The 27443-nt window shown below is 42.2% G+C and overlaps 5 protein-coding genes and 2 pseudogenes across 7 annotated transcripts; 2 read left to right on the top strand and 5 right to left on the bottom strand.

Moving 5' to 3' along the window:
* Positions 1 to 2978: 2978 nt before the first annotated feature.
* LOC309702742 (histone H2A-like) lies at positions 2979 to 3636 on the bottom strand (annotated as a pseudogene). Its single transcript has one exon. The product of its transcript is annotated as a histone H2A-like (transcript).
* LOC309702726 (phosphopantothenoylcysteine decarboxylase-like) lies at positions 3633 to 6059 on the bottom strand. The gene has a single exon (XM_082527354.1). The coding sequence runs from the start codon at positions 6021 to 6023 to the stop codon at positions 5415 to 5417; it is 609 nt and encodes a 202-aa protein (XP_082383480.1). The 5' UTR covers positions 6024 to 6059; the 3' UTR covers positions 3633 to 5414.
* Positions 6060 to 6211: 152 nt separating this feature from the next.
* Positions 6212 to 7518, bottom strand: LOC309702716 (post-GPI attachment to proteins factor 2-like). The gene has a single exon (XM_082527338.1). It carries the CDS (start codon positions 7482 to 7484, stop codon positions 6723 to 6725), a length of 762 nt encoding a protein of 253 aa, XP_082383464.1. The 5' UTR covers positions 7485 to 7518; the 3' UTR covers positions 6212 to 6722.
* Positions 7519 to 12945: 5427 nt separating this feature from the next.
* On the bottom strand, positions 12946 to 13379 carry LOC309702749 (histone H3.2). The gene has a single exon (XM_082527385.1). It carries the CDS (start codon positions 13365 to 13367, stop codon positions 12957 to 12959), a length of 411 nt encoding a protein of 136 aa, XP_082383511.1. The 5' UTR covers positions 13368 to 13379; the 3' UTR covers positions 12946 to 12956.
* A 360-nt stretch (positions 13380 to 13739) lies between these two features.
* Positions 13740 to 14352, top strand: LOC309702727 (phosphopantothenoylcysteine decarboxylase-like; the record flags this gene model as incomplete). Its single annotated transcript, XM_082527355.1, has 1 exon — positions 13740 to 14352. The coding sequence occupies exon 1, from the start codon at positions 13744 to 13746 to the stop codon at positions 14350 to 14352; it is 609 nt and encodes a 202-aa protein (XP_082383481.1). The 5' UTR covers positions 13740 to 13743.
* A 3-nt stretch (positions 14353 to 14355) lies between these two features.
* LOC309698434 (histone H2A-like) lies at positions 14356 to 14832 on the top strand (the record flags this gene model as incomplete). The annotated part of the gene is made up of 1 exon (XM_082520878.1): positions 14356 to 14832. A coding segment is annotated over one exon (357 nt), but the record flags the coding sequence as incomplete, so codon positions are not given.
* A 1546-nt stretch (positions 14833 to 16378) lies between these two features.
* On the bottom strand, positions 16379 to 18311 carry LOC309702733 (histone H1-like; annotated as a pseudogene). Its single transcript has 2 exons — positions 18080 to 18311; positions 16379 to 16830 (listed from the first exon to the last, which is right to left on the bottom strand). The product of its transcript is annotated as a histone H1-like (transcript).
* Positions 18312 to 27443: the final 9132 nt, after the last annotated feature.

Below are 27443 nucleotides of genomic sequence, written 5' to 3'. Positions count from 1 at the left end.
AAACTAAATCTTTAATCCATAGGTGTCAAACTCATGTTCACACTAGAACTGAAGTGGGACAGCCCTGTTAGTCTATCAGTATGTGCAACACATTTAGTTGTTTTAGTACATGAATAAAAATCTGACTGACTTAAATTGTGAAGTTATTACCCAGACTTTTCTTTTTAAAAACTTGCTTTGAAACCAGAGATCTGTGTCGTAAGTGCATACGATAAGATTAGATGACCTTTATTAGTCCCACAGGTGGGAAATTTATTTTGTTACAGCAAAAGTGCAAAGTTATGTAGCGGAAATTAGAAAACATTGGTATGCAATAGAATAAAATAGAATACAAATGCTATATACAACTGAGTAAGAAAATAGAAAAGTACAACTTTGTCAGAAAAAAAGAATTGCACATATAGCAGTCTTATTGCACTTGTGTGGATGTGTGTGTTTGATCAGCTGCAAGTCTTTGTTGTAGAGTCTGACAGCAGTGGGGAGGAAAGACCTGAGTAATCTCTCTGTCCCACATCGTGGGTGCTGCAGCCTGCCACTAAAGGAGCTGCTCAGTGCTGTCAGAGTTTATGCTGTCAGAAGCATAAACATTGTCTCTAACTTCTGAAGTTCAGTTTGTGGTCATGTCAGTTATTGTAACGTTGTGAAGAAAAGCACGCATTACAGCTGAATCTTATAGCAAAACGAAGAGTCAATATAATATTGTAGCGTCCCTCGACAGAAGACAGACGATCAGCGTTCCGGTTACCGGTGTTTATTCAGAATAGTAACACGGGCTACTGTGGGCCGTAGCCAACGCCAAAACAGGGGAAAAAAGTGCGCTCTACAGCAACAGCACAACCACCGACACTCTTCTCTCTTCCGCCAACCACACACACACACACACACCTGCTCTCCTCCAGACTTTGTCATTGGTAGCTGATCTGATTGACAGGCTAACCGGCCTCTAGACTACTGCACATTCAAGGACACTCAGTAAATCACCATGCTGCGGGTGTGGTCCAACTATGCCATAAGTAATTTGCAATTCTCAACACAGAACACTGATAACACAACAGTCAACTAACTTGTAACCCAGTCCGTTACAATATGTAGGCAATGTCAGTCGGTAATCGTTCGTGAAGTTCTAACACACTACATCAGCAGTCGGTATGGAAATACTGGCAGGTATTTCACTAATATTTTCAAGACTTCAGAAAAAAAAATATAACACCATAACAGAACAGCTCTCAAAGTGAAGTGTGTGGCTCTTAAAAGAGCCGTTTGATGGATTAGGGCGAATGAGTTTAACCGCCGAAGCCGTACAGAGTGCGGCCCTGCCTCTTCAGAGCGTACACCACATCCATGGCGGTCACAGTCTTCCTCTTGGCGTGCTCAGTGTACGTGACGGCATCACGGATGACGTTCTCCAGGAACACCTTGAGCACACCGCGGGTCTCCTCGTAGATCAGACTGTAAATACGCTTCACTCCGCCACGGCGAGCCAGACGACGGATAGCGGGTTTGGTGATGCCCTGGATGTTATCACGGAGAACTTTACGGTGATGCTTGGCGCCTCCTTTACTTTTTTTTTTAAACACTTTATTTAAAGTATACAAAATTACATATAAAATGTACACACACATACAATTACATATACAAAACCGTGATCACACACCACTCACCAAAGAAAAAGTCAAACAAGGAGGAAAATCGAGCATCTGAGTCCACAAACCACTTTTAAAACTTACAATTTCAATACATTCCAGGGGAAAACTTTCCCAAGTTTCAGGTCCATTGTTCGTCTTCTCCGCAGATCTGTAATGATATGTTTACTCACCACATCACTACTTATCATCTTTTGTTCAAGTACTCCTTTGGCACGGGTTTTCCAAATATGTGTGTTTATTACACACATTACTAACCAAAAGAGTCTCCTTTTGTCGTCACACATTTTTTCTTTAAACAAACCATATTTAACTGCTTTAATATTAACATCCACATCATAGCCAATCTCTGTCATTTTCTGCCTGATCTCAGTTGTCCTATAACAATCCAATAGAAGATGTTCTAGGGTCTCATCTTTATCACAGTTGGTCATGGGACATTTCATGGTGGTAACGAAACAACTCCACTGTACCACTGCTCTCACAGGGAGGCGCCCGAGCGAGATGAGCCATACCACGTCTCTCATGCTTTCGGATAATATTTTGTCTTGTATATTTTTAACTATTAATAGATTTTCATCTTGATTTGCATACTTATATTGAATTACACCTTCATTTTTGGTTTCATTAATTTTTTTATAGATATTACAGAGTTACACACCAAAGTTTATAGCTAAACCAACTAATTTGCAACGTCAGAGGTCAGGGTTCAGCAACTTAATGGAATTCTTGAGAGCTTTAAGGTCGCATGATATGCTCTGAGAACACAATGGGATGAATAGCCGCCTTGAGACCAGGAGGCCCAGGTTCGAATCCTGCTCAAACCCACTACTGTCCTTAAAACAGGGGTTGACTAAGCGTAGATGTAAGTGACTTTGCAAAATGTCCCATATTTAGCAGCAGTGGTGCTGAACATGTTGCTAACAGCTCCACATTTTCCTCCCTCTGTACCTGGGTAGTTTCTGCAGCACCAAAGAAGTCCACCTGTCCCTTTCCTCACGTTGTTATGATTTCCTATTGTGTTTGACAAGGTTTGTGATCTTGCCACAGTGTCATGTACCACGTGTTGTCTGTTTCCATGAGCGTAGAAACTGCTTTAATTATCAAGCGAGTGAACCATGATGAGTGTCTACAGTGGTAGTTATGAAGCTAATAATTAGTGACATCCTATTTATTCTAAATTAGTAAGATGAGCAATGAGGTTGAACAAGGCACAAGCCTCAACCACTCAGCAGGAGAGACTGAGAGCTTTTTGCTTTAGTTTTAATTTGACTTTATATTAAGACCCTCTATTCTTGTCTTGTGAATAAAAGAAACACACTGCTTAAGCACTCATGATAGTATATTTTGAAGGTGGATTTCAGTCCCTGACTATGTAAGATGACATGAATGAACATACATTTCAAAATAAATCAAGATACATAATCTACATTTCCCAATACACAAAATGTTACAGACACAGTCACAGCAAGAAGGATGTTTGCTCAGAGAGAATTGTGTGGCTCTTAAAAGAGGCTTTGTTTTTTTGTGAAGCCGAGCGCTTTGCGTTTACTTGGCCTTGGCGGGCTTCTCGGTCTTCTTGGGCAGCAGCACAGCCTGGATGTTGGGCAGCACACCACCCTGAGCGATGGTGACTCCCCCCAGGAGCTTGTTGAGCTCCTCGTCATTGCGCACAGCCAGCTGCAAGTGACGCGGGATGATACGAGTCTTCTTGTTGTCGCGGGCTGCGTTGCCAGCCAGCTCCAGGATCTCAGCGGTCAGGTACTCGAGCACAGCTGCCAGGGGCGCCGGCTCCTACACGCTCGGCATAGTTGCCTTTATGCAGCAGTCTATGGACACGACCCACGGGGAACTGAAGCCCGGCACGGGATGAGCGGGTCTTGGCCTTAGCTCTGGCTTTGCCTCCAGTCTTGCATATTTTATCATTTATTTTATATACACACACATATGAACAACCAAGCTTACATATACACACCATGGGCATGAATGTCATGGTAATTTTGGGCTTTTTATTATTTTAAAACTTTCCCAGAGTGGAATGATTGTTCACCATTCATCTTCAGTGACTTTAAAAAACAAAAAAAACAAGAATTCATTTTGGATTGTCTCTTATCCACACAGGGTCAAAATATAAATGCAGGCTCAAATATATACATGCACTTACTTACATTTTTTAATAATTGGTGCTGAAGGTTCTACAGTGTCTTAGGTCGACAAAGCCAAGGTCTAATAACTCGTCGTTAGCGACTGATTACAACTTTTAGTGACTGAGAGGTTGCCAACCAAGAAAGAAGCTCCTCCTCCAAAAGCAAACCCTTTAAGCTCGACTGAAATTTGCAGCTGTCCACATGTGAACAAGCCTTCTGGAAAAATGTTTTATGGTCAAAGATGTGACAAAGATTGAGACAATAAAGAGGTATGTTTAGGAGGAGCACAGGTGAGGCTTTCAAATGGACAAACACTGTAGCAACTGTCAAGCATGGTGGTGGTAGCAGCATGCTCTGGGGCTGTTTTGCTTCCAGCAATACTGGCAGAATATTAAAGGAGGAGGACTACCTCCAAATTCGTCAACTTTTTCTCAAATCAAGAGCTGGACAGGACAACAATCCAAAAACTAAACCTGGTTTTGGAATAGATAAGGCAAGCTTCAGGAATCACCTTCCCCGACCCTAATGAAAATGTGTGGACTATGCTTAAAAGGAAAACAACCAGAGTTAGAAATTCTCATGCACCCAATTCTTGTTTTTTTAAGTCATTAAAGGCACATCCTGTATGTCTGATATGATTGATTATGCTCAATAATCGATCCTGGAAAAAGGACACTTCAAAGAACTAATTAAAACCCACAGAAAACCCCAAATTACAACGGCTTTCATGAATCTGATGGGAATACATGACTGAAATTTTAACTTGTTGCACTTTTGTCTCTTTCCCTTTGATAATGACAAAAATTTTAGTTCCTTTAGCAAATAAACAAAATGTATAATCACACATTTTACAGCTTGGAGTATAAATATGGCCTTTTTAACAGGTATATTATTAGATGTTCATTTAGGGTGGTACTTAGCAAACAGTAATGTGGCATGTCGCAGTTTTCATTATCCTTATATCTATATCTGAATACGTCAGCTAACATTAAACAAAAAGAATAAACAAAGGTAAATTCAGAGGAAAGCCTTTCCAGGAAAAACAAGTCGAGCACATCGTAAACAGGCTCAAACTGTCTGTTCAAGTCAGGAAAAAATGCATAATACAAAACGCACTTTCATGTCATCTCTGAGAGATGCAGCTGTTGCTACCTTATCTTTTATGTTACTTGGGATACCAAATAATGTGTTACTATCTAAACAAAATAAATATACAAAAAAACAACACAAAACTGTTTAAAATGTACCTCAAAAAACTGATGGTGACAGCTAAAAATTAACGTCTCACACTACCAACTTTTTTGTTTTTAACCTCTGGGCTGATCAGGCTCCAGAGGTGATATGATGGGAATTAATGTTGAAAAAGTCAATGCACGTCTTTGAAATGTAAAGCCGCTGTGCCCCAACAGGTTTAACAATACCAAAAGAGGATTTAGAGAGATCTCAGTCATGATGTTCTGGACACACCCACACATTCTAAGAAGTGAATTTATGAAGTAAAACAGGTGAAAGCAAGTAAATGTGTTTACCATGAGTGTGTTGGACCGTGGCAGTTTGACAAATCCAACAACAAGGCATAGTGTTTCTTTTGCTTTGGCCTTTGCTTGGATGTACAATATGACGTTCATGCCTCCAAAGATGACTCATCTGGTTTCTGAAGATACTCTTTGACAAGACTGACAATTGTCGATACTTCTGCCATGGCACCTTTACCTTCATCTCCACACACTAGCTTTTTGGCAACGCAGGGGATTTCCACATATCCAAACTCTTTCAGTCTGGATACCTGCTGGGCTGTAATAGGATGCAGCCACATAGCTGTGTTCATTGCAGGGCAGAAGAGAAGAGGACGACTGGTATCCCAGGCTCTTACCACACACGTCAGCAGATTATCACAAATACCACTAGCAATCTTTCCAAGACTGTTGGCATCAAGAGGGGCAATGACAAGTAGATCTGCCCAACGCCTTAGCTCAATGTGTAGCACAGGGTCAGATCTCTGTTTCCACAGCTCCCATTCATCCTCGTCACTGTAGATTTTGACTGACACCTCAGCAGAATTATAGAAGTGCTTGGCATGCTCTGTAGTGACTACTCGTACATCCACCCCAGAGAGTTCAAGAAGCTGGGAGACCAAAAGAGGCAGTTTCAAGGCTGCAACACTCCCTGTCACTCCAACAAGGACATTAAATGTCCCGGAAGTTTTCAACAAATCAGTTTTTAAACTTGACATGTGGTCGTCTTGCTGCCTGTCAGCAAAAAGAGCAAAAAGAGTCTTGTTTTTTTTTTTTCTTCTTTAAAGTCTGTGAGCCTCCAACCGGCGCGCAACGTTTCACGTCCTGTGTAACTAAAACGATTTCCTGTGTGCTCTCAGTAACGTGCTGCAGGATTGTTTAAGATACAAACACTGCAGGCCGGCAGCTCCGCCTCCGTCCTCTTCACATGCTCAGACCGTCTGAGCCTCTCTGATTTCTGTCAAAACATTGTTCTTTACTCAAAGGTTCATTTGTATTTCTTTACATTTCCAACACTTTCTCCTTCAGCGTTTATTCATCGGCCACTTTGGAAAAGCTTTTCTTGTTTTTAATAAACTAAACGTCTGGTGACGACGAGGATGAAGAACACCACCATGAAATCATCATCACCATCACATTTATTTAGTCTCTGATGGTTTTTATCTGTGTGGAAATAAAACCATTAAAACCCTGATCAGCTGTTTCTGTAAACAAGTGTGACATCATCAATACGCATCATTTCTGATGATTCAAAGACACAGGCACACTAGAGAAACAACAACAGAAGAAGAACTCTGGTCCACGTCTCCATCACGCCGTCCTGCTCCGAAGGTCAGGGTGTCGTTGGAATGATGTCATCAGACTCCTCTCTCTGCTCTTCAGTTCAGAAACGGCATTAACGCCCCGCCCCCTCCTGCTCAGTATCGTTTGTCCTCCAGCGGCGTGGCCACGGTCACCTCTTTGCTCCCGAAGTCCCAGAAGGCTGTCATGTGGAAGGCCATGTTGGAGAAGACCACCAGGTACTCGAAGGCGGCGAACAGAGAGTAGATTCCTGCTTCACAGTATTTGTTGTGGCGTCTGAAGAAGTAGGCGGCGATCACACAGCAGCTGATGTTGAACAGGAAGAGACGCAGCTTCCAGTGATATGTCACTTCCTCTGAGCTCACGTAGTGTCTCTTGATGACGTACCACAGCCAGCACGTAATGAGCATGTGCACCAGCGAGCTCCCTATGAACGTGATGAACCCGTACTTATGAACACTGTAGGTTTCCGTGGACGACACGTACGTGAGCATCACCAGGCCGGTGTTCTCGGCGAGGCTGCAGAGGAGCGCCAGCCCGCTCAGCAGCAGCTCCGGCAGCCTGTCGGCGAAGCGGCTGCGGTAGAAGCTGAAGTAGGCGAAGGCCACCAGGTACCGCGGCGCCGAGTGGAGCCCGATGCAGCCGCTCCAGATGTAGCGCTCGGGCGCACCGCTGATGGCGGAGCTGATGGACGGGAGGTAGTTGGACACGTTACAGTGCGTGTACGTCGCTTCCTCATAGTGGTACCAGAGGGAGATGAAGATACAGGCGATGAAGCCGGTCACCGGCAGCAGAAACGTCCCCACGGAGAAGCTTTTGAAAGGCAGCCGGATGAGGAGCCGGTCCCGGTCCAGGTTGCTGTACGGCCCCTGAAGCATCCTTCACGGCTCCCGAGGCTAGCTCCGATCAACTCAAAGCCTCGCTTATATTTCCGCAGATCGCGGGCGGATTCGTCACGCACCAATCGCAGAGAGGCTTGCGGCAGCGCGCAACATCAATGCACTTTTATCCAATGAGCAGCACACACCGAGACGGGGCGATGCTCCACGTGGAGCCCGTCACCAATCACGAGCCGGAGCGGCACCGCGTCACAGCCAGTCACACACTTTAAGAGCAGCGAGTCTCCTCTGTTCGCTACATTTTCTGCTCTTATCACAGGGAAAGGAACGTGAGGAAGAATGGCACGAACCAAGTAGTGTTTCTACAAGGCTTCGGGAAAATGAGTGGACGCATACAAGAGTAGGAAGCACGGGGGTTTGGGAGCCCCAGACTTAGAGCTTGTTTTGCGAATTCCTTTTATAAAAATTACTCAAAGCGCAAGTTCTCGGGGTGCCCCGTGGGTTCGAGGGAAAGAGCAACTGTGGCAAAAGAAAAGAGGCAGGGCCAGAGCGGGTGTTCCATACCACAGACTTATGTTTGGTGACTTATCAAGTCAATGGGAACATTATGGTTTAAATATTCTCCAAGATAATACGAAAAATATCTATAAAAAAATTAATGAAACCAAAAATAACGGTTTAATTCAATATAAGTATGCAAATCAAGATGAAAATCTATTAATAGTTAAAAATATACAAGACCAACTATTACCCGAAAGCATGAGAGACGTGGTATGGCTCATCTCGCTCGGGCGCCTCCCTGTGAGGGCGGTGGTAAAATGGAGTTGCTTTGTTACCACCATGAAATGTCCTATGACCGACTGTGATGAAGATGTATGTGAATTAAATAAAATGTGGAACACTGCCCATTCAATAATATCGATAGGGGAAGACAGCTCTGATGGAGTGGGTATTTTCTTTAAAAAAGATGCGGTGAATATAATCAAAAGAAGAGACATAATACCGGGACGACTCCTCCTTGTTGATTGCTGTTATTACGGGCAAAGGTTGCGTATTATTAATGTTTATAATGCACCCGAACGAACGAAAAAGATACAATTACTGAAAAAACTGAAGTATTTATTAGAGATTGGTTTTAATATAATTTTGTGTGGAGATTTTAACATTGTTACTGAAGCTACTGATAGAATATCCAAGGTTGAATTTAGAGAACTGCGAGAAGGCAAATTGTTGGTTAAGGTTTGTAAGGAAGCAGCACTCCGTGATTTATACAGGCACTTGCATCCACATACCGTCCATTACACTAGATTCGATTCATTAACTAAAACAAGGATTGATAGATTCTACATATCACATAATGTTCAAGGTCTGAAATATGACACTCTTTTAACAGACTTTTCTGATCATACGGTGGTTATGGCAACAGTGTCGTGTTGCCCCCATGAATTTTTGAACTATTGGAAATTGAATACATCCTTGTTAGCAAACGAGTTACTTAGGTTCGAAGTTAAATCTGAAATTAAGAAAATATTAGATCTTAAGATTTTTACTACCTCTTTCTCGGAACTTTGGGAGCTCCTTAAACGACGTATGTGTCAATTTTTTAAATTTAAAGCGAGAGAAATAAATCATGCAAAGAATGTAAAATATAATGAAGATGTGAGTAGATATATATATTTAAGAAATAAGAAGGAGAAGGAAGAGGAGGAGGAAAATCAAATGATGTCTCTTAAAGAGGACATTGATCGAGTCAATAGAGAAGTTTTATTTAATATGTTGCGACGTACTGACTTTCACGGGAACAGTGATTATATGATTCTTAATAATCAAAAGAAAAGTCGAAATGATTTTATTGTCTCAATTAAGGATAAACATGGAAAGTCAGTTTTTAAAGAAGAGGGGAAAAGACAAGTAATTAGAGATTATTGTTCGGAGATGTTTTCATCCATAGTTACAAACAGCGACGCTATTAACAATTTTTTGAGTGAGGTTGAACCATTAGATCCTGTCATTTATGAAACTTTGATTGGAAAAATTAAAAGAGAGGAAGTGGAGTCAGTAATTAACCAACTTAGTACCGATAAAACACCTGGTCTGGATGGACTCCCCTCTGAATTTTACAAACTTGTGAGTAAAGAACTGTCTGAATTATTAACTCAGTATTTTAATGAAGGAATAGAAAGAGAAACAATGGGTAAATCGTTTTATGAAGGAGTTATGTGTTTATTATATAAGAAAGGTGAAAGAGAAGATATTAACAATTATAGGCAACTGACAATAATGAATGTAGATTATAAGATTTTTGCTAAAATAATTATGTCCAGACTAGAGGATGTATTAGATATTATCATTGAAAAGGAACAAACATGCGCAATTAAGGGACGACTGATGTGGGATAACTTAAGTATGTTAAGAGAAATTGTTTATAATGGAAAGGATTCAGAACTCTGCATTTTAGGATTAGATCAAAGGAGGGCTTTTGATTCTGTTTCCCACTCCTATTTATGGAAAGTAATGAAAGCTTATAATTTTCCGGACCAATTTATTTCCATTATTCAATTGATTTATAAAAAGTCCCTAGTGCAAGTTAAGGTAAATGGAAAGCTCTCACCCCCTTTTAGTGCTGAGTGCGGGGTTAAACAAGGATGTCCTTTGAGTGCTGCGTTATATGTCCTTGCAATTAATCCCTTATTGAAAAGGATAAATGATGATAAACGGATCAAGGGATACGTCCTTGACAAATCCCATAAAATCGCAGCTTTGGCGTATGCAGATGATGTGTCGGTGATAATTAGAAATCAAAACGAGCTGTCTTCAGTTATGGAGATACTACACCACTACGAACAGGCATCAGGTGCCAAACTGAACCAAGACAAAACTGAAGGGGTGTGGCTTGGACTTCAGACCAGACAACCTAAAATGATGATCTCTCTTTGTAGGGAGATTAAAATTTTGGGTATATGGATTGATAATACTGACTCTAGTTTACTAAATTGGAATAAGAAAGAAAATGAAATTAAAATGGAAATTATGAAATGGGAAAATAAAGATACAAATTATAAAACGCGTATTAATATTGTAAAAACACACATAATTTCGAAACTTCTTTTCCTTGCCGCAATTTTTCCTCCTCCGAGAACAACTGTAATGAAAATAAGTAAGATGTGCATTAAATTTATCTGGGGATCCAATCGAGAAGTGACTAAGAGAAAATTTATGTACAAGACTAGGAAACACGGGGGTTTGGGAGCCCCAGACTTAGAGATTGTTTTGCGAATTCCTTTTATAAAAATTACTCAAAGCGCAATTTCTCGGGGTGCCCCGTGGGTTCGAGGGAAGGAGGAATTGTGGCAAAAGAAAATAGGCAGGGCCAGAGCGGGCGTTCCATACCACAGACTTATGTTTGGTGACTTATCAAGTCAATGGGAACATTATGGTTTAAATATTCTCCAAGATAATACGAAAAATATCTATAAAAAAATTAATGGAATACAAAATGAAGGTGTAATTCAATATAAGTATGCAAATCAAGATGAAAATCTATTAATAGTTAAAAATATACAAGACAAACTATTACCCGAAAGCATGAGAGACGTGGTATGGCTCATCTCGCTCGGGCGCCTCCCTGTGAGGGCGGTGGTGAAGTGGAGTTGTTTTGTTACCACCATGAAATGTCCTATGACCGACTGTGATGAAGATGAGACCCTAGTCCCTGTGTGTTGGCCCTGCGACAGACTGGCGACCTGTCCAGGGTGTACCCCGCCTCTCGCCCTATGACAGCTGGAATAGGTTCCAGCGCCCCCCGCGACCCTGAAAAGGACAAGCGGAAGCGAATGTATGGATATTCTCCAAGATAATACGAAAAATATCTATAAAAAAATTAATGAAACCAAAAATGAAGGTGTAATTCAATATAAGTATGCAAATCAAGATGAAAATCTTTTAATAGTTAAAAATATACAAGACAGGCTTGTTCCAGATAGGTGTACGTTTGCATGGGATTAATGAAGACGCGGTCAATTTTAGAAACTAATATTTAGTATTTACTGTCATATTCCCATATATCATTGTGATGTTGTTTATTCTATTACTCTTGTTCTCTTCTGCTTGTTTTCTTTTTTCTTTCTCAGCAGGTGATCCAGGTGATTGATATATGCATTTTTTATTTATTTCTTTTTTTTTTCTGCTCATTCTGTTGGTTTTTGTTTTTTGCCCTTCTCCCCCGTCCCTCTTCTCAGCTGTTTCTCTTTCCTTCTTTCTTTCTCCCCTTCTTTCCCCCAGTCAAGTCTGTCCCGTATTCAGCAAGTGAAAATAAAATAAACAATAAAAGGTGAATCAAATGGACCATTACGGCAAGGCTGGGATGGTCAATTTGGTAAAGTAAATCCGTTGGGCATCTTTCTTTGCCTTTAGACAACAATTCTGATGGCAAAAGAGCCAAACGGGACAGGCAAAAAAAAAAAAAAAAAAAATATATATATATATATATATATATATATATATACAAGACAAATTATTATCCGAAAGCATGAGAGGCGTGGTATGGCTCATCTCGCTCGGGCGCCTCCCTGTGACGAATGGCGCTTCTATCCTGTTACCTATTTAATATTACCTTATTGTTAGGGCTGTTTTTGTTGTGCATCTGCACTTTATTGTTGTCAATGGGACAGTGTGAAATGTAATTTCAATTACTTTGTATGGCAAGTACATTTGAAGAAATTGACAAATAAAGTTTTCTTCTTCTTCTTCTTCTAAATTACTATTGAACAAATGACCAACTAAGAATTTCAGACTTTAGTTTACTTCAGCCATATTCCATATAAATCAGGTATCATACAAAAATAAAAAAAAGCTTGAAATACAGTTATGACAATAAAATTATATGACTTTAAGGACTTAACAACATTACTTCAGTTATAGGACACTGTTTTGGTTCTTCTGTCACGTGACAATAGGACATAGATGACAAGAATAAAATGGGTAGCTGCTTCAGTGCTTCTGTCAATTCGTGAAGATCTTGATATGTCTCAAATGAATCCTATGAATAGGTCAGTACCATTAGGATGAAATTGTGTCACCAACATGTTAACGTTAGATAACATTTTAACAGCCTCTGCAAACTAATATTAACATGTTTGCCTTACTGTCATGTCTATAGTTTATAGTATTTTATAGCATATTTAAACAATAGGAGTCTACGCTGGAGCACTTTGTCTATCATATTGTCTAGTACAAAGAACTGAAATGTGATGAGCGTTGGAAAATAATATGTGAATAATTAAAGGAGGGAGCCATTTAGCATAACAATTCATGCTTACAAAACTACTTTCTTTTTTTTTTTTTTTACGGAAGTTAGTGAATTCCATGTTCATGCCGACTGTCGTTTCCAGAATAAAAAGAGCATGAAGATTGAAGTGTGAGTACGAGATACTACTGCTACTACTGGAGCGAGCTCTTGGTGTGAGTGAGGTGACTCGGAAAAGAGCAGTTGTTGGTAGGAGAGCGTGCAGCTTAAGCTCTCTCTCCGCGGATGCGGCGAGCCAGCTGGATGTCTTTGGGCATGATGGTGACCCTTTTGGCGTGGATGGCGCACAGGTTGGTGTCCTCGAAGAGTCCGACCAGGTAAGCCTCGCTGGCCTCCTGCAGAGCCATAACAGCAGAGCTCTGGAAGCGCAGGTCGGTCTTGAAATCCTGAGCGATCTCGCGGACCAGGCGCTGGAAGGGCAGCTTACGGATTAGCAGCTCGGTGGATTTCTGGTAACGGCGGATCTCACGCAGAGCCACGGTACCAGGCCTATAACGGTGGGGCTTCTTGACGCCTCCGGTGGCCGGGGCGCTCTTACGAGCGGCCTTGGTGGCCAGCTGCTTCCTGGGGGCTTTGCCGCCAGTAGACTTGCGAGCGGTCTGCTTGGTTCGTGCCATTCTTCCTCACTATTCTTTCCCTGTGATACGAGCAGAAAATGTAGCGAACAGAGGAGACTCGCTGCTCTTAAAGTGTGTGACTGGCTGTGACGCAGTGCCGCTCCGGCTCGTGATTGGTGACGGGCTCCACGTGGAGCATCGCCCCGTCTCGGTGTGTGCTGCTCATTGGAGAAAAGTGCATTGATGTTGCGCGCTGCCGCAAGCCTCTCTGGGATTGGTGCGTGACGAATCCGCCCGCGCTCTGCGGAAATATAAGCGAGGCTTTGAGCTGATCGGGCCACATTTTCTCTTAGTCTCGATACTACGAAGAAAATAACCTGTCAAAATGAGTGGGCGCGGCAAGACTCTTTTTGCTGACAGGCAGCAAGACGACCACATGTCAAGTTTAAAAACTGATTTGTTGAAAACTTCCGGGACATTTAATGTCCTTGTTGGAGTGACAGGGAGTGTTGCAGCCTTGAAACTGCCTCTTTTGGTCTCCCAGCTTCTTGAACTCTCTGGGGTGGATGTACGAGTAGTCACTACAGAGCATGCCAAGCACTTCTATAATTCTGCTGAGGTGTCAGTCAAAATCTACAGTGACGAGGATGAATGGGAGCTGTGGAAACAGAGATCTGACCCTGTGCTACACATTGAGCTAAGGCGTTGGGCAGATCTACTTGTCATTGCCCCTCTTGATGCCAACAGTCTTGGAAAGATTGCTAGTGGTATTTGTGATAATCTGCTGACGTGTGTGGTAAGAGCCTGGGATACCAGTCGTCCTCTTCTCTTCTGCCCTGCAATGAACACAGCTATGTGGCTGCATCCTATTACAGCCCAGCAGGTATCCAGACTGAAAGAGTTTGAATATGTGGAAATCCCCTGCGTTGCCAAAAAGCTAGTGTGTGGAGATGAAGGTAAAGGTGCCATGGCAGAAGTATCGACAATTGTCAGTCTTGTCAAAGAGTATCTTCAGAAACCAGATGAGTCATCTTTGGAGGCATGAACGTCAGGCAGAGCTAAGGCCAAGACCCGCTCTTCCCGTGCCGGGCTTCAGTTCCCCGTGGGTCGTGTCCACAGACTGCTGCGCAAAGGCAACTATGCTGAGCGTGTGGGAGCCGGTGCCCCTGTTTACCTGGCAGCTGTGCTCAAGTACCTGACCGCTGAGATCCTGGAGCTGGCAGGCAACACAGCCCGCGACAAGAAGACTCGTATCATCCCACGTCACTTGCAGCTGGCTGTGTGCAACGACGAGGAGCTCAACAAGCTCCTGGGGGGAGTCACCATCGCTCAGGGTGGTGTGCTGCCCAACATCCAGGCTGTGCTGCTGCCCAAGAAGACCGAAAAGCCCGCCAAGGCCAAGTAAATGCAAAGCGCTCGGCGTCACCAAAAACAAAGGCTCTTTTAAGAGCCACACACTTCTCTCTGAGCAAACATCCTTCTTGCTGGTATGGTGTTTGTAACAAGTTGTGTACTGGGAAATGTAGATTATGCATCTTGATTTACTTTGAAATGTACGTTCATTCATGTCATCTTACATAATCAGGGACTGAAATCCACTTTCAAAGAAAAACTACTTTCATTAACTCCAAAGCTCTGTGTGTTTTTGTCAATGAAACTTACTTTAGGTCTTGATATAAAACTAAAGCAAAAAGCTCTGCCTCCTGCGTTGTGGTTAGGGGTCGTGTTCAACCTCATTGCTCATCTTACTAATTAAGAGTAAATTGGATGTCACTAATTATTAGCTTCATAACTGACTGTGGACACTCATCATGGTTCACTCGCTTTATAATTAAAACAGTTTCTAAGCTCATGGAAACGGACAACACACAGTTCATGATGTGGCAAGACCACAAACGCAACAGGAAATCATAACACCAAACAGGTGGAGAGGGACAGGTGGACTTGTTTGGTACAGATGGAGGAAAATGTGCAGCTGTTTGCAACGTGTTCAGCACTGCTGCTGAATTTGGGACATTTTGCAAAGTCACTTACATCTACGCTTAGGTTTTTGTGTCTATTGTGAGTAGAATAAAACTATTACAATAGAGTTTGCTTGGATAATAGGGGGCAGCTGGTGATCAGAAGAACAGGAAATGATTCCTAAGTGTGGCTTTTGTTAGAATGTCTTTGTCAACCCCTGTTTTAAGGACAATAGTGGATTTGTGTTCTCAAAGCATTTCATGCGACCTTAAAGCTCCCAAGAATGACATTAAGTTGCTGACCTCTGACGTGCCAAATCAGTTGGTTCAGCGATAAACTTTGGTGTGTAACTGTATAGTATGAAAAATGCATTGACAGTGGGGGTCTGCCTGTTATAAAGTGAGTGAAAGCTGCCTCAGCCAAGAACAAGAAGCCACAGTTACTAGTCTGGTTAGAGGACAGCCCCCCCAGACTGAACAATAGAATTAGTGGAAAACTGCTGTGGAGGGGGACACAGGGCAGCCCCGGACTCTTCTTCAGCTGGGATATCCAAAGAATGGGTGAGGTCAAGAAGTAAACCTCAAGGCTATTTTGAAATAATTTAATTCCCCTCATCCTTCACGCTACAGAGCTCCATGGTAAAATAAATAGCAGTACGGGCTCAGCTTGGAGTAAAATGTGTCCTTGAAATCACACAATATCAATTCAACTGGACTAGATTTAGTCAGGTAAGGTTGTAGATTAGAGCATTTCAAGTGGATTATATTAGCTAGGTATCATTAAAATATACAGTGTACTTCCAGTACAACAGCCAGTGTAGGCTTTTAAAAAATAGAACTCAGTATTTCATACGTGAATAATAACATGCATCTATGAATGTATTATGTGTTGTTTAATAGAATATTTTAAAATGTAGTTGCTAACTTTTAACAGTTTATGACTTGTATTACGAAGGTGTGATTATAAATATTAAGTCGTTAATATTTGTATTCCTCTGGAGTTGTAGACTTACTTAAACAGCACTAATGTGCACCATGATAGTAATCCAAGTTGTAATTGTAATGAGGACAATGGAGAAAAAAAAAACCGTGTTTTAATAACATGGACATTATTGTGAATGACAGAGTGGTGAGTGAGTGAGAGGAAGGAGCTCTTGTGTGTTGCTGTGGTGGCTCTGAGAAGAGCCGTTGTTGAGTGTGAGAGCGGTGTCAGCTCACTTCTTCTTGGCTGCTGTGGCCGCCTTCTTGACTTTGGGCTTGGCGGCCTTCTTGGCGGGGGATTTCTTTGGTGCAGGAGCCTTCTTGAGCACCTTCTTGGGGCTCTTTGCCGCCTTCTTGGGGCTTTTGGGCGCTTTCTTGGCCGCCGCTTCTTGGTCTTCTTGGGCGACTTCTTAGCAGCTGCTGCCGGTTTCTTGGCTTTGGCCGCGGCGGGCTTCTTGGCTTTAGGAGCGGCTTTCTTTGCGGGCTTCTTGGCTTTGCTCTCAGTAACCTTCTTGTTCATCTTGAAGGATCCGGAGGCCCCGGTGCCCTTGGTCTGCACCACAGTGCCCTTCGCCACCAGGCTCTTGATGGCAGTCTTTTTTTTTTTTTTTTTTTTTTGCCTGTCCCGTTTGGCTCTTTTGCCATCAGAATTGTTGTCTAAAGGCAAAGAAAGATGCCCAACGGATTTACTTTACCAAATTGACCATCCCAGCCTTGCCGTAATGGTCCATTTGATTCACCTTTTATTGTTTATTTTATTTTCACTTGCTGAATACGGGACAGACTTGACTGGGGGAAAGAAGGGGAGAAAGAAAGAGAAAGAGCTGAGAAGAGGGACAGGGGAGAAGGGCAAAAAACAAAAACCAACAGAATGAGCAGAAAAAAAATGCATATATCGATCACCTGAATCACCTGTTGAGAAAGAAAAAAGAAAGCAAGCAGAAGAGAACAAGAGTAATAGAATAAACAACATCACAATGATATATGGGAATATGACAGTAAATACTAAATATTAAACATTATTGTGCAGCACATAAGATCAACAGAACACAGTGTGCTTTGAGGTAGGAGCCAAAAAGGGTGTAGTTTGTGGGTGTGATCACCCGTGTGTACACCTGTGAGCATGGACGCGCTTGTTTTTAAAAGGTTCCTTCATGTAATGATCTGCTAGAGGGTGTGGGGGGGCCACAGCCCCGTCCTCCAGGGCATGAAGCAGGTATGGAGGAGATCAAAACTCCAGACATCCAGAGGCCCCAGAACACAAGAGACCAAGGAAGACCAACAGAGGGGCAGCTGCGCCACTGTCCCAGAAAGAGCTGAGGAGAGTCCCAGATGAGGGCTCACTCAGCAGCCGCGGAGCAGAAGCCAGGGGGGGTTGCAGTGACGCGCCCGTGAGCTCCGCCGGCAGCCAGCTGTGCCTGAGTGACCGAGCCCCAGGCCGAGAGGTCGGGGGCACCCCACCTCCGAAGTGGCCCGAGCGAGCCCCAGGCTCCAGGCCCCGATAAGCGGCCGCCAAGGAGTGAGCCGGTGTGTACCTGGACGCCCACCCCCAGACACAAAGAACCACCAACGCACCGATGTCTGAGGGAGTCCGCCACTGGCAGGGGAAGTGGTGGTGGTGGTGGGGGAGATAGGCCTCCAAACCTTGGAGGGCCTGAGATGTCCCCAGAGAGGTGGCGTCTGATACCCAACCTGACATATAGACACAGACATACAGGCACACACAGATACAAACATCCATTCCCACCCTCATGCTCTCATATGCACTTATTCCACACTCAACCAACGTGGAGACAAACATAAAGAGACGCTGTGTACACACGATCACACTCGTTGATGGCGGTTTTAACGCGGGCCTTGTTCTTGTCCACATCGTAGCCTCCGGCAGCCAGAGCCTTCTTGAGTGCGGCTGCGGACACGCCGCTGCGCTCCTTGGAAGCGGCCACGGCTTTCACAATCAGCTCGCCCATGCTGGGGCCGGCCTTCTTGGGCTTGGAAGTCGTTGTCTTCTTCCTGTTGGCCGCCTTGGGACGGCAGCAGGTGCGGGAGCTTCCTCGGACATTTTCCTCTTTCGCGTCTGATCGAGATTCACGGTACAGCGATGGCAAGTCGGAAGCGCCACGCTGCACTTAAACGCATCATGAGAACCGTTGAGAGTGAAGGCAGCGCGCGCAGCTCTCGCGCGTGCCTCGCAATGCTTCATTTTGTGTTTCGTGTCTCGGGATCAAAGAGCTTAAAGTGAGTGTGTGAGCAGCACTGCAGGTCGACAGTGGAGCCGTCCACAGCGGGCTTGTGTCTCCTCGTACAGGCCTCGTGTCGGACTCTCGTGCTCTCGGTTCGTGGCGCTAACCCAAAGCTCAGTGACTCGGTGCGGAGCTCAGCGCTGCTCGGCGGCTTCTTTGACTCTTTTCTCTGCTAAAACCGGTGGAGCCGCAGCAGAGCTCCGTAAAAAGCCTTTTCCAGCTGATACACATGTTTGTTCACACACTCAGAGTTAAAAGCAGCATCTGGTGAGCGCAGCTTTGGGACAAAGTGACGCTGCGAGCTCCCAGCAAACACACCGATGCTGCTGGAGGCCCACGGAGCAGCGAGACTTGTGTGACAGCTGCTCGCTTCTAACCAAAGCACAGTTTCACTCACATTGTTGTACATCAGAAGCTTCATTAGTGACCTTACAGCAGCTCGCTTCCACACTTTGGCTCTGATCTCTTAGTCTGCATTGACTCAGTTTCCTTCTACAGTTACTGACTCTACAACAACAGCAGTGAATGAACACGTGACTACACACATCCACAAACTGATCACTGCGTATCTCAATGTGTAATACTCAGTACCTGCTAAACACATCCAGCTTATCTCCCAGTTAAACCTCGTCTTGTTGACTCTACTAGTCAAACATATTTAATCATTTTATTCATAGTAATATTGTTGTAATTGTTTATTTTATCCTGCTCTGCCCATGTTGGTGAATTTCTCAGCTGTGGGACTAATAAAGCTCATCTCATGTCCTGGATAGCGACCTCAGTTTAATCTAGTGTCTTTAGTTATGCCCAGTATATCTCTGCTCTTCTTTCTGGAGGATTCTGTGATTCTTCCACCTACTGAAAAATGTGTAACCACAATTTTCTGTCCAAGATAAGTAAAATGCTGACCAGTCACAGGAGTGAGAGACTGAGAACCAAAATTCACCTCTGAACACCACAGGAAATCATTCCTACCGACATCCTGTACAACTCCTCCATCTTATGCACAGCACTTACTACAATAGTTGCATTATATAAAGGCAGATAAAAAAGGTGGCTATGGAGCCATCAAATTAGGAGTTAGATTGAAGACAGCTTTGATGGAAATTCCTCTTTGGTTATAGCTAGAAAAGCTGGATGTGAAGGACACAGCAGGGCCTGTGGCATAGGCAGTAAAGGCAAATGCTAAAGGTGTCATCCATCCAAGGTTGCCAAGGGGGGATTACAAAAAACAAACTAATACGAATTTCTCTTAGTTTAGATTTTGGCATGTAGTTGCCAATTTTTGCCCGTTGATAGTCCAACAAATCAGCCCTTTATGTATCAAAGTAGTTAGTCTAGTTTTGTTTGTAAGGTTAGTGAGCAAGTGGGTTTGTCATTTCAACCATGTGCAGTGCTACAGTACACAGTGAAGCGAGACAGCATTCCTCCAAAGACCATGGTGCTCCATATAACAGACACATGACCACATAAATGTGCATGTGTGGGAAAAAAAAAACAACAAAAAAAAAAACAAAAAACAACCCTGCAACAAAACAAAGACAGACAACCAAAAACGATACAGACACAAGACCGTGCAATAAAAAGGCGCGAGTGGCAAAGTCATATCAATGCTGGATTTTTAGTGAGTTTCTTTCTACAGTCTAAAAAGTAAGGAAGATGTCGTTGACAAACGAGTTCATGATGCTCATGGCCTTGGAGGAGATCCCGGTGTCGGGGTGGACCTGCTTCAGCACCTTGTACACGTAGATGGCGTAGCTCTCCTTCCTGGTCTTTCTCTTCTTCTTGCCGCCCTTGCCGGCGGTCTTGGTCACAGCTTTCTTGGAGCCCTTCTTGGGAGCGGACTTGGCGGGTTCAGGTATTTTCTCTCTTCGATACTTTGAAGTAACGAATGAGCTCCGTGACTGAGAGCAGTGCTTTTTATACAGGCTGTATGCTAATACCACTGCGCGGGCCCTCGGATCTCATTGGTGGAGCCGCACAGTGGGCCGGACGTTGTGTTCGAGGGAGTTTGTGAACTGTGCTGAAACAGGCGCGCATCTAACAAAGACAGTGGACTGTGTGATTGTGTCCTCGTTTGCTGAGACAGTCATTTGTTCTAAATGAGCAGTAAATGCAGAGCTCTGTGTGGCAGATATGGATGTGTTAGTATCCGTATTATCTTCAGCCAACAATGAAATCATTTTAATTACAATTCCACCTGGTTTCGTTTAGGGCTGAACGATATATCGCATTTGCGATAATATCGCGACATGATCAAGTGCAATTTTCTAACCGCAAAGGCTGCGATTATACTGCGATTATATTATACAATTCATGGGCTGCATCCTCCTGAGGCCGCATTTGTAGACCGATTACGTCACAGCGACGCGCCGAAGGCTGTCCAAATTACTACCATATCCCAGAATTCATAGCGCGGCCCAGCCAAACTCCAGTTTCCAGCAATGGCGGCCGCTACTAAGTTTTAAAATTACTCATACTAATCTTTCTGGGTCACAAAATAAACTTTTAACATATTTTCAGGCGAGAAAGTAGTTGTGTAAACATCAAATATCTGCTCGGTTTATCAAGATATCCCATATTTGCAAAAGTGCTTCGACGTTTTCAGAGGCGTCTGCTACCCACCAGCTCGACAGCTAGCCGGGAGCTCGAGGGTTACTGATGCGGCCGAGAACGGCACAACTCCCGGCACATCATTTTCAGATCACCGCGGAGTTTTGCTGCTCGGGTTAAACGTAATATATACGTCACTTAGACAACCTAAAAATGTTATTGTTGGGCTTTTTTCAGTGTTTTGTTTGTTCGTGAGTAAATCGGTTTGGCTGAGATTAAAGTTATTAGATTAGATAAAATAAAACTTTATTAATCCCCCGGGTGGGTTCCTCCTTGGTTTTCACACAGCTGACTAAACGTCAAACAGAAAACTTATTAAACAGAAGTATGAGACAGTCGAGAATTTACACCAGTGTCTGGTTATATTTTAGATAGCAAGAAGCAGACGGCCGAGTTTATTAAACTCCACCGAGACAGCGGTGACGCTAATCAGAACTAGACGTCCAATTTCACGCCTTTAAATTTTAAAGGCGTGTTTGTGTGTGTGTTTATACAATTGCTATTATGTTTGCACTTTATGTGTAATGTTACTGACTGCAGAGATCAGTAAGATGTGTGTATTTTTTATTTATTAGTTTTATTTATTTAATATTATTTTTTAATTGAATGACTGTCTAGTAGTTCACAGATGTCGAAAAAAGCCACTGATTTTTTTTATGTATATTTCTGCAATCTGCACATTGTACTGACTTTCATTTTAATGTTTACACCAGGGTTCCTTGTCAGCACTTTATGCTCAGATGTTTGTAAGCTAAAAATAAACTATTGTGTATGTTCAAATATACTGTTGTGATTGAAGAAGTTAAATAAAAATGTCAGTCATCAATTCATGCATCACCTCATGTCATCATAACAGAGGTCTGTCTTCCAGGAAAGAACAGTTTAAAATTAATGTAATATAGTATTGGCCATACTATATGATGTATTGCTTGTCTTTGTTTAATAATACAGAAGACAAATACCTTAAAAAATAATCGCATATCGCATCGCAATCGCAATATTGGGGCAAAAAAAATCGCAATTAGATTATTTTCCATAATCGTTCAGCCCTAGTTTCGTTTCTCTGTGTCCATTTAACCTGGTGATAATCACAGTTTACTGCTCACCAGCACACAGCTTTAAAACCTTGCTGAGTTTTTATTTTCAGTGGAGGTTAAACACTGGGCATTACGGAGCCCCCCAGGGGACATGGGAGAAAAAAAAATTAGGGAGGAAAAAAAAAATTAGGGAGGAAAAAAAAAATTAAGACGGACTTTTGCGAGCGCTCGCAAAAGTATTGCGAGCGCTCGCAAAAGTATTGCGAGCGCTCGCAAAAGTATTGCGAGATCTCGCAAAACTCCAACAATGGCGGCAGCTACTTAGTTGTAATATTACTCCTTCTGGGTCACAAAATACACTTTTAAGATATTTTGAGGCGTGAATGTAGTTGTGTAAACGTCAGATACCTGCTCAGTTTACAAGACATCACATATTTGCAAAAGAGCTCCGACGTTTTTGGAGATCTGACACCCACTAGCTCGAAGCTAACGGGAGGTCGAGACCTACTACAGCCGGGAGGAACACCGCTTTCCCGGCACATCGTGCCTCGACCTCCCGGTCGGCTTCGAGCTGACGGCCACTAGCTCGAAGCTAACGGGAAGTCGAGACCTACTACAGCCGGGAGGAACACCGCTTTCCCGGCACATCGTGCCTCGACCTCCCGGTCGGCTTCGAGCTGGCGGCCTCCGAAGAATGCAGCTAAAACTTTTGCGAGATCTCGCAATACTTATTGCGAGATCTCGCAAAAGTCCGTCTTAATTTTTTTTTTCCTCCCTAATTTTTTTTTTTCCTCCGTAATTTTTTTTTCTCCCATGTCCCCTGGGGGGCTCCGTAGGGCATAATTAGCTTCTGTCTGTCAGGTCACGTTTACTGCACTCTTTTATTTACAACTAAGCAAATCGATTTGGCTCAGATTAAAGTTACGTTTCATAACTGCATAGTTTTAGTGAAATTTAATGTCTTACTAGAGAACACATGAGACTGAACCATTCACTTTTTTTAATTACAGGAGTTGGCCTCTCCAGGCCTCGAGAGCCGATGTCCTGCAGGTTTCAGATCTCACCCTGGGTCAACACACCTGAATCAAATGATTACTTCATTACCAGGCATCTGGAGAACTTCAAGACATGTTGAAGTTGTAATTTAGCCATTTAAATCAGCTGTGTTGGATCAAGGACACATCTAAAACCTGCAGGTCACCGGCTCATGAGGCCTGGAGTTCCCCACTCCTGCTTTATTATCTAGTGTTCATATATATTTTTAACCGTGTATTTTGAATTTAAACTAACATTAAAAGTCTGTTTTATACAAGGATGAAAGAGAAGGTGCATTTCCACCGGGAGGATCAGTGTCTGAAGCAGCTTGTTGTTTGTGTATACTGAAAACTCCAGCCTCCAGAAATGATTACACCATCCAATTTTTTTATATGTATTCACCTCGGGGTGTATATCCAGATTTCCGAGGACACAGCCACATCAGACAATTCTTTTGTAATGAAAAACATAAGCAATCATATCGCCAGTAAGTCATCGCAGTGCCAGCTGTTTAATTCACTGTACCTTCCACAGTAGCTATGGTAACCGCGGCCCTGAGCAGATGGAGACGTAAAGAGTGATTCACAGGCAGAACCTAGTTTATTTCCCACAGTTTCTTTTTTAATCTGCTGCCTTATAAACACTGTCACCAATCTTTGCATTTTATTGTTATCTCATAACACTTGTTTAATCAGCTCCCATCACTCCTATGGACCTTTTACAGTCTACAGCCTCAGATCAACACAGCCCTTCCCCCCAGCACCATCAGCAGCAGGAGCAGCAGCAACTCCTCAACAGTAACATTGTACCCATCAGGTAAAACACAGGCTACGTTTTCTTTGCATTTTCTCCACCTGATGACAGTGATATAGTGTGATACGATATTAGATTCTTGATGAATGTGTGTTGTTGTTCTTCAGCCTGCAGAAAAAAGAAATGTTTACGTCACACGATGGCGCCACTTCATCAGATAAACTAAAGGGAAAACCCTGATGTTGGTTAAACCACATTGTTTTAAAAGCATTTATAACTATTATCATGTTTACAGCGTGTAGAAGATTAGTTAGTTAAAATGCTATGATAATATTTCATAACTTTATTAATATATTAACGTAACAAAACTCTCAGCAACATAAGAATAGATTTCAGAAACCACTCCACATTTGAGCTTCACTCAGATAAAAAACGAGACACTCACAGTCAGTGTTTGTAGGTTTTCAGGCACAGTCTACAGCTTTCAATAAAAATCAGCTCTTCCACTGACTCTGGCAACTGTTCTCACAACTATTATCTTCGAGAGGACAACTAAGCAAAACAACAACATTTATCAAAAAAAGTTATTTTGTTTGTCACTCTCTGCAGGTCACACAGTCTTTAGCATCCTCTAGAACTCTAAAACAGACATAAAAAAACAGCATTAATAATTTGAACTTCATAAATCCCCTCGTGTGGATTCGAACACAAAGGGATCATATCATTAGGCACACTTGTGGATTGATGTGTTTTGTGCCCCCCTCCCTCTTGTTTCATACGCCTTCTTGTATGTCTTCTTTCTGATTCACAACTTTCAATAATCACGAGCTTCAAAGCACGAGGGCGGAAGGAAGCAGTGACACTTCCTTTCACTGCTGGTTTAAGGTGTCCCAATTACAGCTGGGATATTAGCAGAATATATTAATGGTCCTGTCCTTTAGTTATTTTATATTAAAGGTCCTGTTCTTTAGTTATCTTATATTTTATGATATATTGACACCTGCTACATTTGTGTTTCACAACTATGATATTCTGGAATTACATAAATAAACAGACAACAGTCTCTCTCACTGTAGTCTAATGCTGTGCAACTACCAAAGGGAGCTCCCATTTAATGGGAGTACCCTGCACGTTGATTAAATATGTCATCTTTTCATTTGGTTTTCAATTAAATAAAACAACAAAACATCTTCTGTCTGTTTACCTCCTGGATTTTAGTCCAGATTACGTTAGACAACAAGAGAACATCTTCATGTAAGTCTGCATTACAGCTGTTGATATGATAAAAAAAAAAATCAAATTTGAATATGATTCAAAAGTTAAATTTAGGTCTGAGTTTACAAACAACAGTTACCCCTCCAAGCTGCCCCATGCTTCACAGTGAGAACCATGCTTGTAGAGATCTGTTCATCTTTTCTTTGTTTCACAAAGACACGGCGGGTGGAGCCAAAGATCTCAAACATGGACTCATCAGACCAAAGCACAGATTTCCACTGGTCTGATCTTTATTTCTTGTGGGTCTGATCTTTATCCCTTGTGTTTCTTGGTACAAACAAATCTCTTTTGCTTGTTGCTTTGCCTAATAGTGGTTTCTTAGCAGCTATTTGACCATAAAGGCCTGAATCACTCAGTCTCCTCTGGACAGCTGATGTAGAGATGTGTCTGCTACTGAAACTCTGTGTGGCATTTATCTGGGCTCTAATCTGAGGTACTGTTAACCTCTGAGGCTGAGGTGATTTCTGAGGCTGGTGACTCAGATGAATTTATCCTCAGCAGCAGAGGTGACTCTTGGTCTTCCTTTCCTGGGGCGGTCCTCATGTGAGCCAGTTTCATCATAGTGCTTGATGCTTTTTGCAACTGTACATAGGGACACATTCAAAGTTTTAGCAGTTTTCTGAACTGACTATTCTTAAAATAATGATGGACTGCTGTTTATCTTTACTTAGGTGATTGGTTCTTACAATTATATGGTTTCTAACAGTTGTCAAATAAAGCCGACTTCTGCACAACACAGCTGATAATCCCAACCTCACAAAGAAGCCAAACATTAAAAAGCATTGAATAATCTGTACAATCGTTTCCACCAACAATAGTCTATACAGAAATTGTCTCCTATGTTCTTACGTGTACATATCCTAGATTCTTTTTTTTCTACTACCTTTATATTTGTATTTATTTTTATTTATACCGTGCAGTCTGATGGCAAGTAAATGCACTGAAATTCCGTTCTGATGACAACTAACTGGTGTGTGTTCTGAATTACAATACAGTCTCTATTCTATTCTATTCTATTCTATTCTAAAAAGCTGATTGTGTCAAAACTGTAAAATAAAAATTGTCAGTCGCATCATTGAAGTTCTACTATCACCCAGTAAAATTGGTAAGGCACACTTTGAACTGTTTGACAAACAATCACATTTTGTATTTCTAACAAAGTTGGAAAGGGTTTTTTGTAGTTATATGTTTGGATTTAGAAATGATTAATGAAAATTGCCACTGTACGCAACGCCTCAGCTCTGAGTAATAATGCAATGAATAATCTGTTGTAAAAAAACAGACAGCCACTGAAAAAGACACATTCATAACTGTATAACTCTGTCAAATAGGTATAAACAGGTGTTTGCTTTGAAGAATGGGCACCTGTTTATTGGATAAAAACTTATTCTGTTTCAGTGCAGAATGAAAACAAATCTGGAACAAGACTCAATCTTGTTTCAGATTATGGAAAACACAGAAAACAACAAATGAGCCTAAAAAAATTCAATTTAAATTATTGTGTGTGTTCATAGTGAATTTGAGATTCATCCGTAATAGAGACATTATTACTCAATTTTACACACAAACAGTTTAAACTTTGTTCCAGTCATGTGATCTGTATTTCTTCTTCAGCTTCCGTGAGAAGACAAAAACGTGGCTGTTGTTTGTCCTTTCTATAAAGATTTGAAAATAACGCGGACTATTAAACTATAATAATATATAACTAATATAATAATAATAATAATAATAATAATAATAATAATAATAATAATAATAATATAAGAGCAGTTATAATAATATTTTATAACCTGTCTTCTGTTGCATTGTTTCACTTGGACTCTTGTTACTTCTCATCCCGAAAAGGAGATCTAGACATGTCTCTTTATTTTTATACAGTTTTTATTAGCAGAGTTTTACAGTTGATCATGTACTGTACTTCTACAAACTCCTAAAATCAGTGCCCTTGAGTCTGCCCACTTTGCAGTGCATTCCCCCAATCTCCACATCCCAATAAAGTTGGTGAGAGATCAGCTTTCTCTCAGTAGGTTTGAGGTATTTTATTTTTAAAAAAATAATAAAGACATCTTAGGCTGAGATGTGTTTGAGTAAACCTCCACAAATTGTGGATACTTTCCCATTTAGTGCATTGTTCTCAAACCCTGTCTCCAGTTTTGCTGATAAACAAATAGCTGAAGCTGTGGTATGTGTGAGCGTCGATCTCGTTGTCAACCTCTGCTAATGATGATGGTCCAGTTT

This window comes from Aulonocara stuartgranti (genome assembly GCF_965226115.1).
Source record: "Aulonocara stuartgranti genome assembly, chromosome: 3".
NCBI classification, from domain to species: Eukaryota; Metazoa; Chordata; class Actinopteri; order Cichliformes; family Cichlidae; genus Aulonocara; species Aulonocara stuartgranti.
This window is presented reverse-complemented; position numbering and strand designations above follow the sequence as displayed.

Excerpts from the sequence above, each read along its gene's own strand:
- LOC309702726 (XM_082527354.1), bottom strand. The coding sequence starts at position 6,023 with ATGTCAAGTTTAAAAACTGATTTGTTGAAAACTTCCGGGACATTTAAT.
- LOC309702716 (XM_082527338.1), bottom strand. The coding sequence starts at position 7,484 with ATGCTTCAGGGGCCGTACAGCAACCTGGACCGGGACCGGCTCCTCATC.
- LOC309702749 (XM_082527385.1), bottom strand. The coding sequence starts at position 13,367 with ATGGCACGAACCAAGCAGACCGCTCGCAAGTCTACTGGCGGCAAAGCC.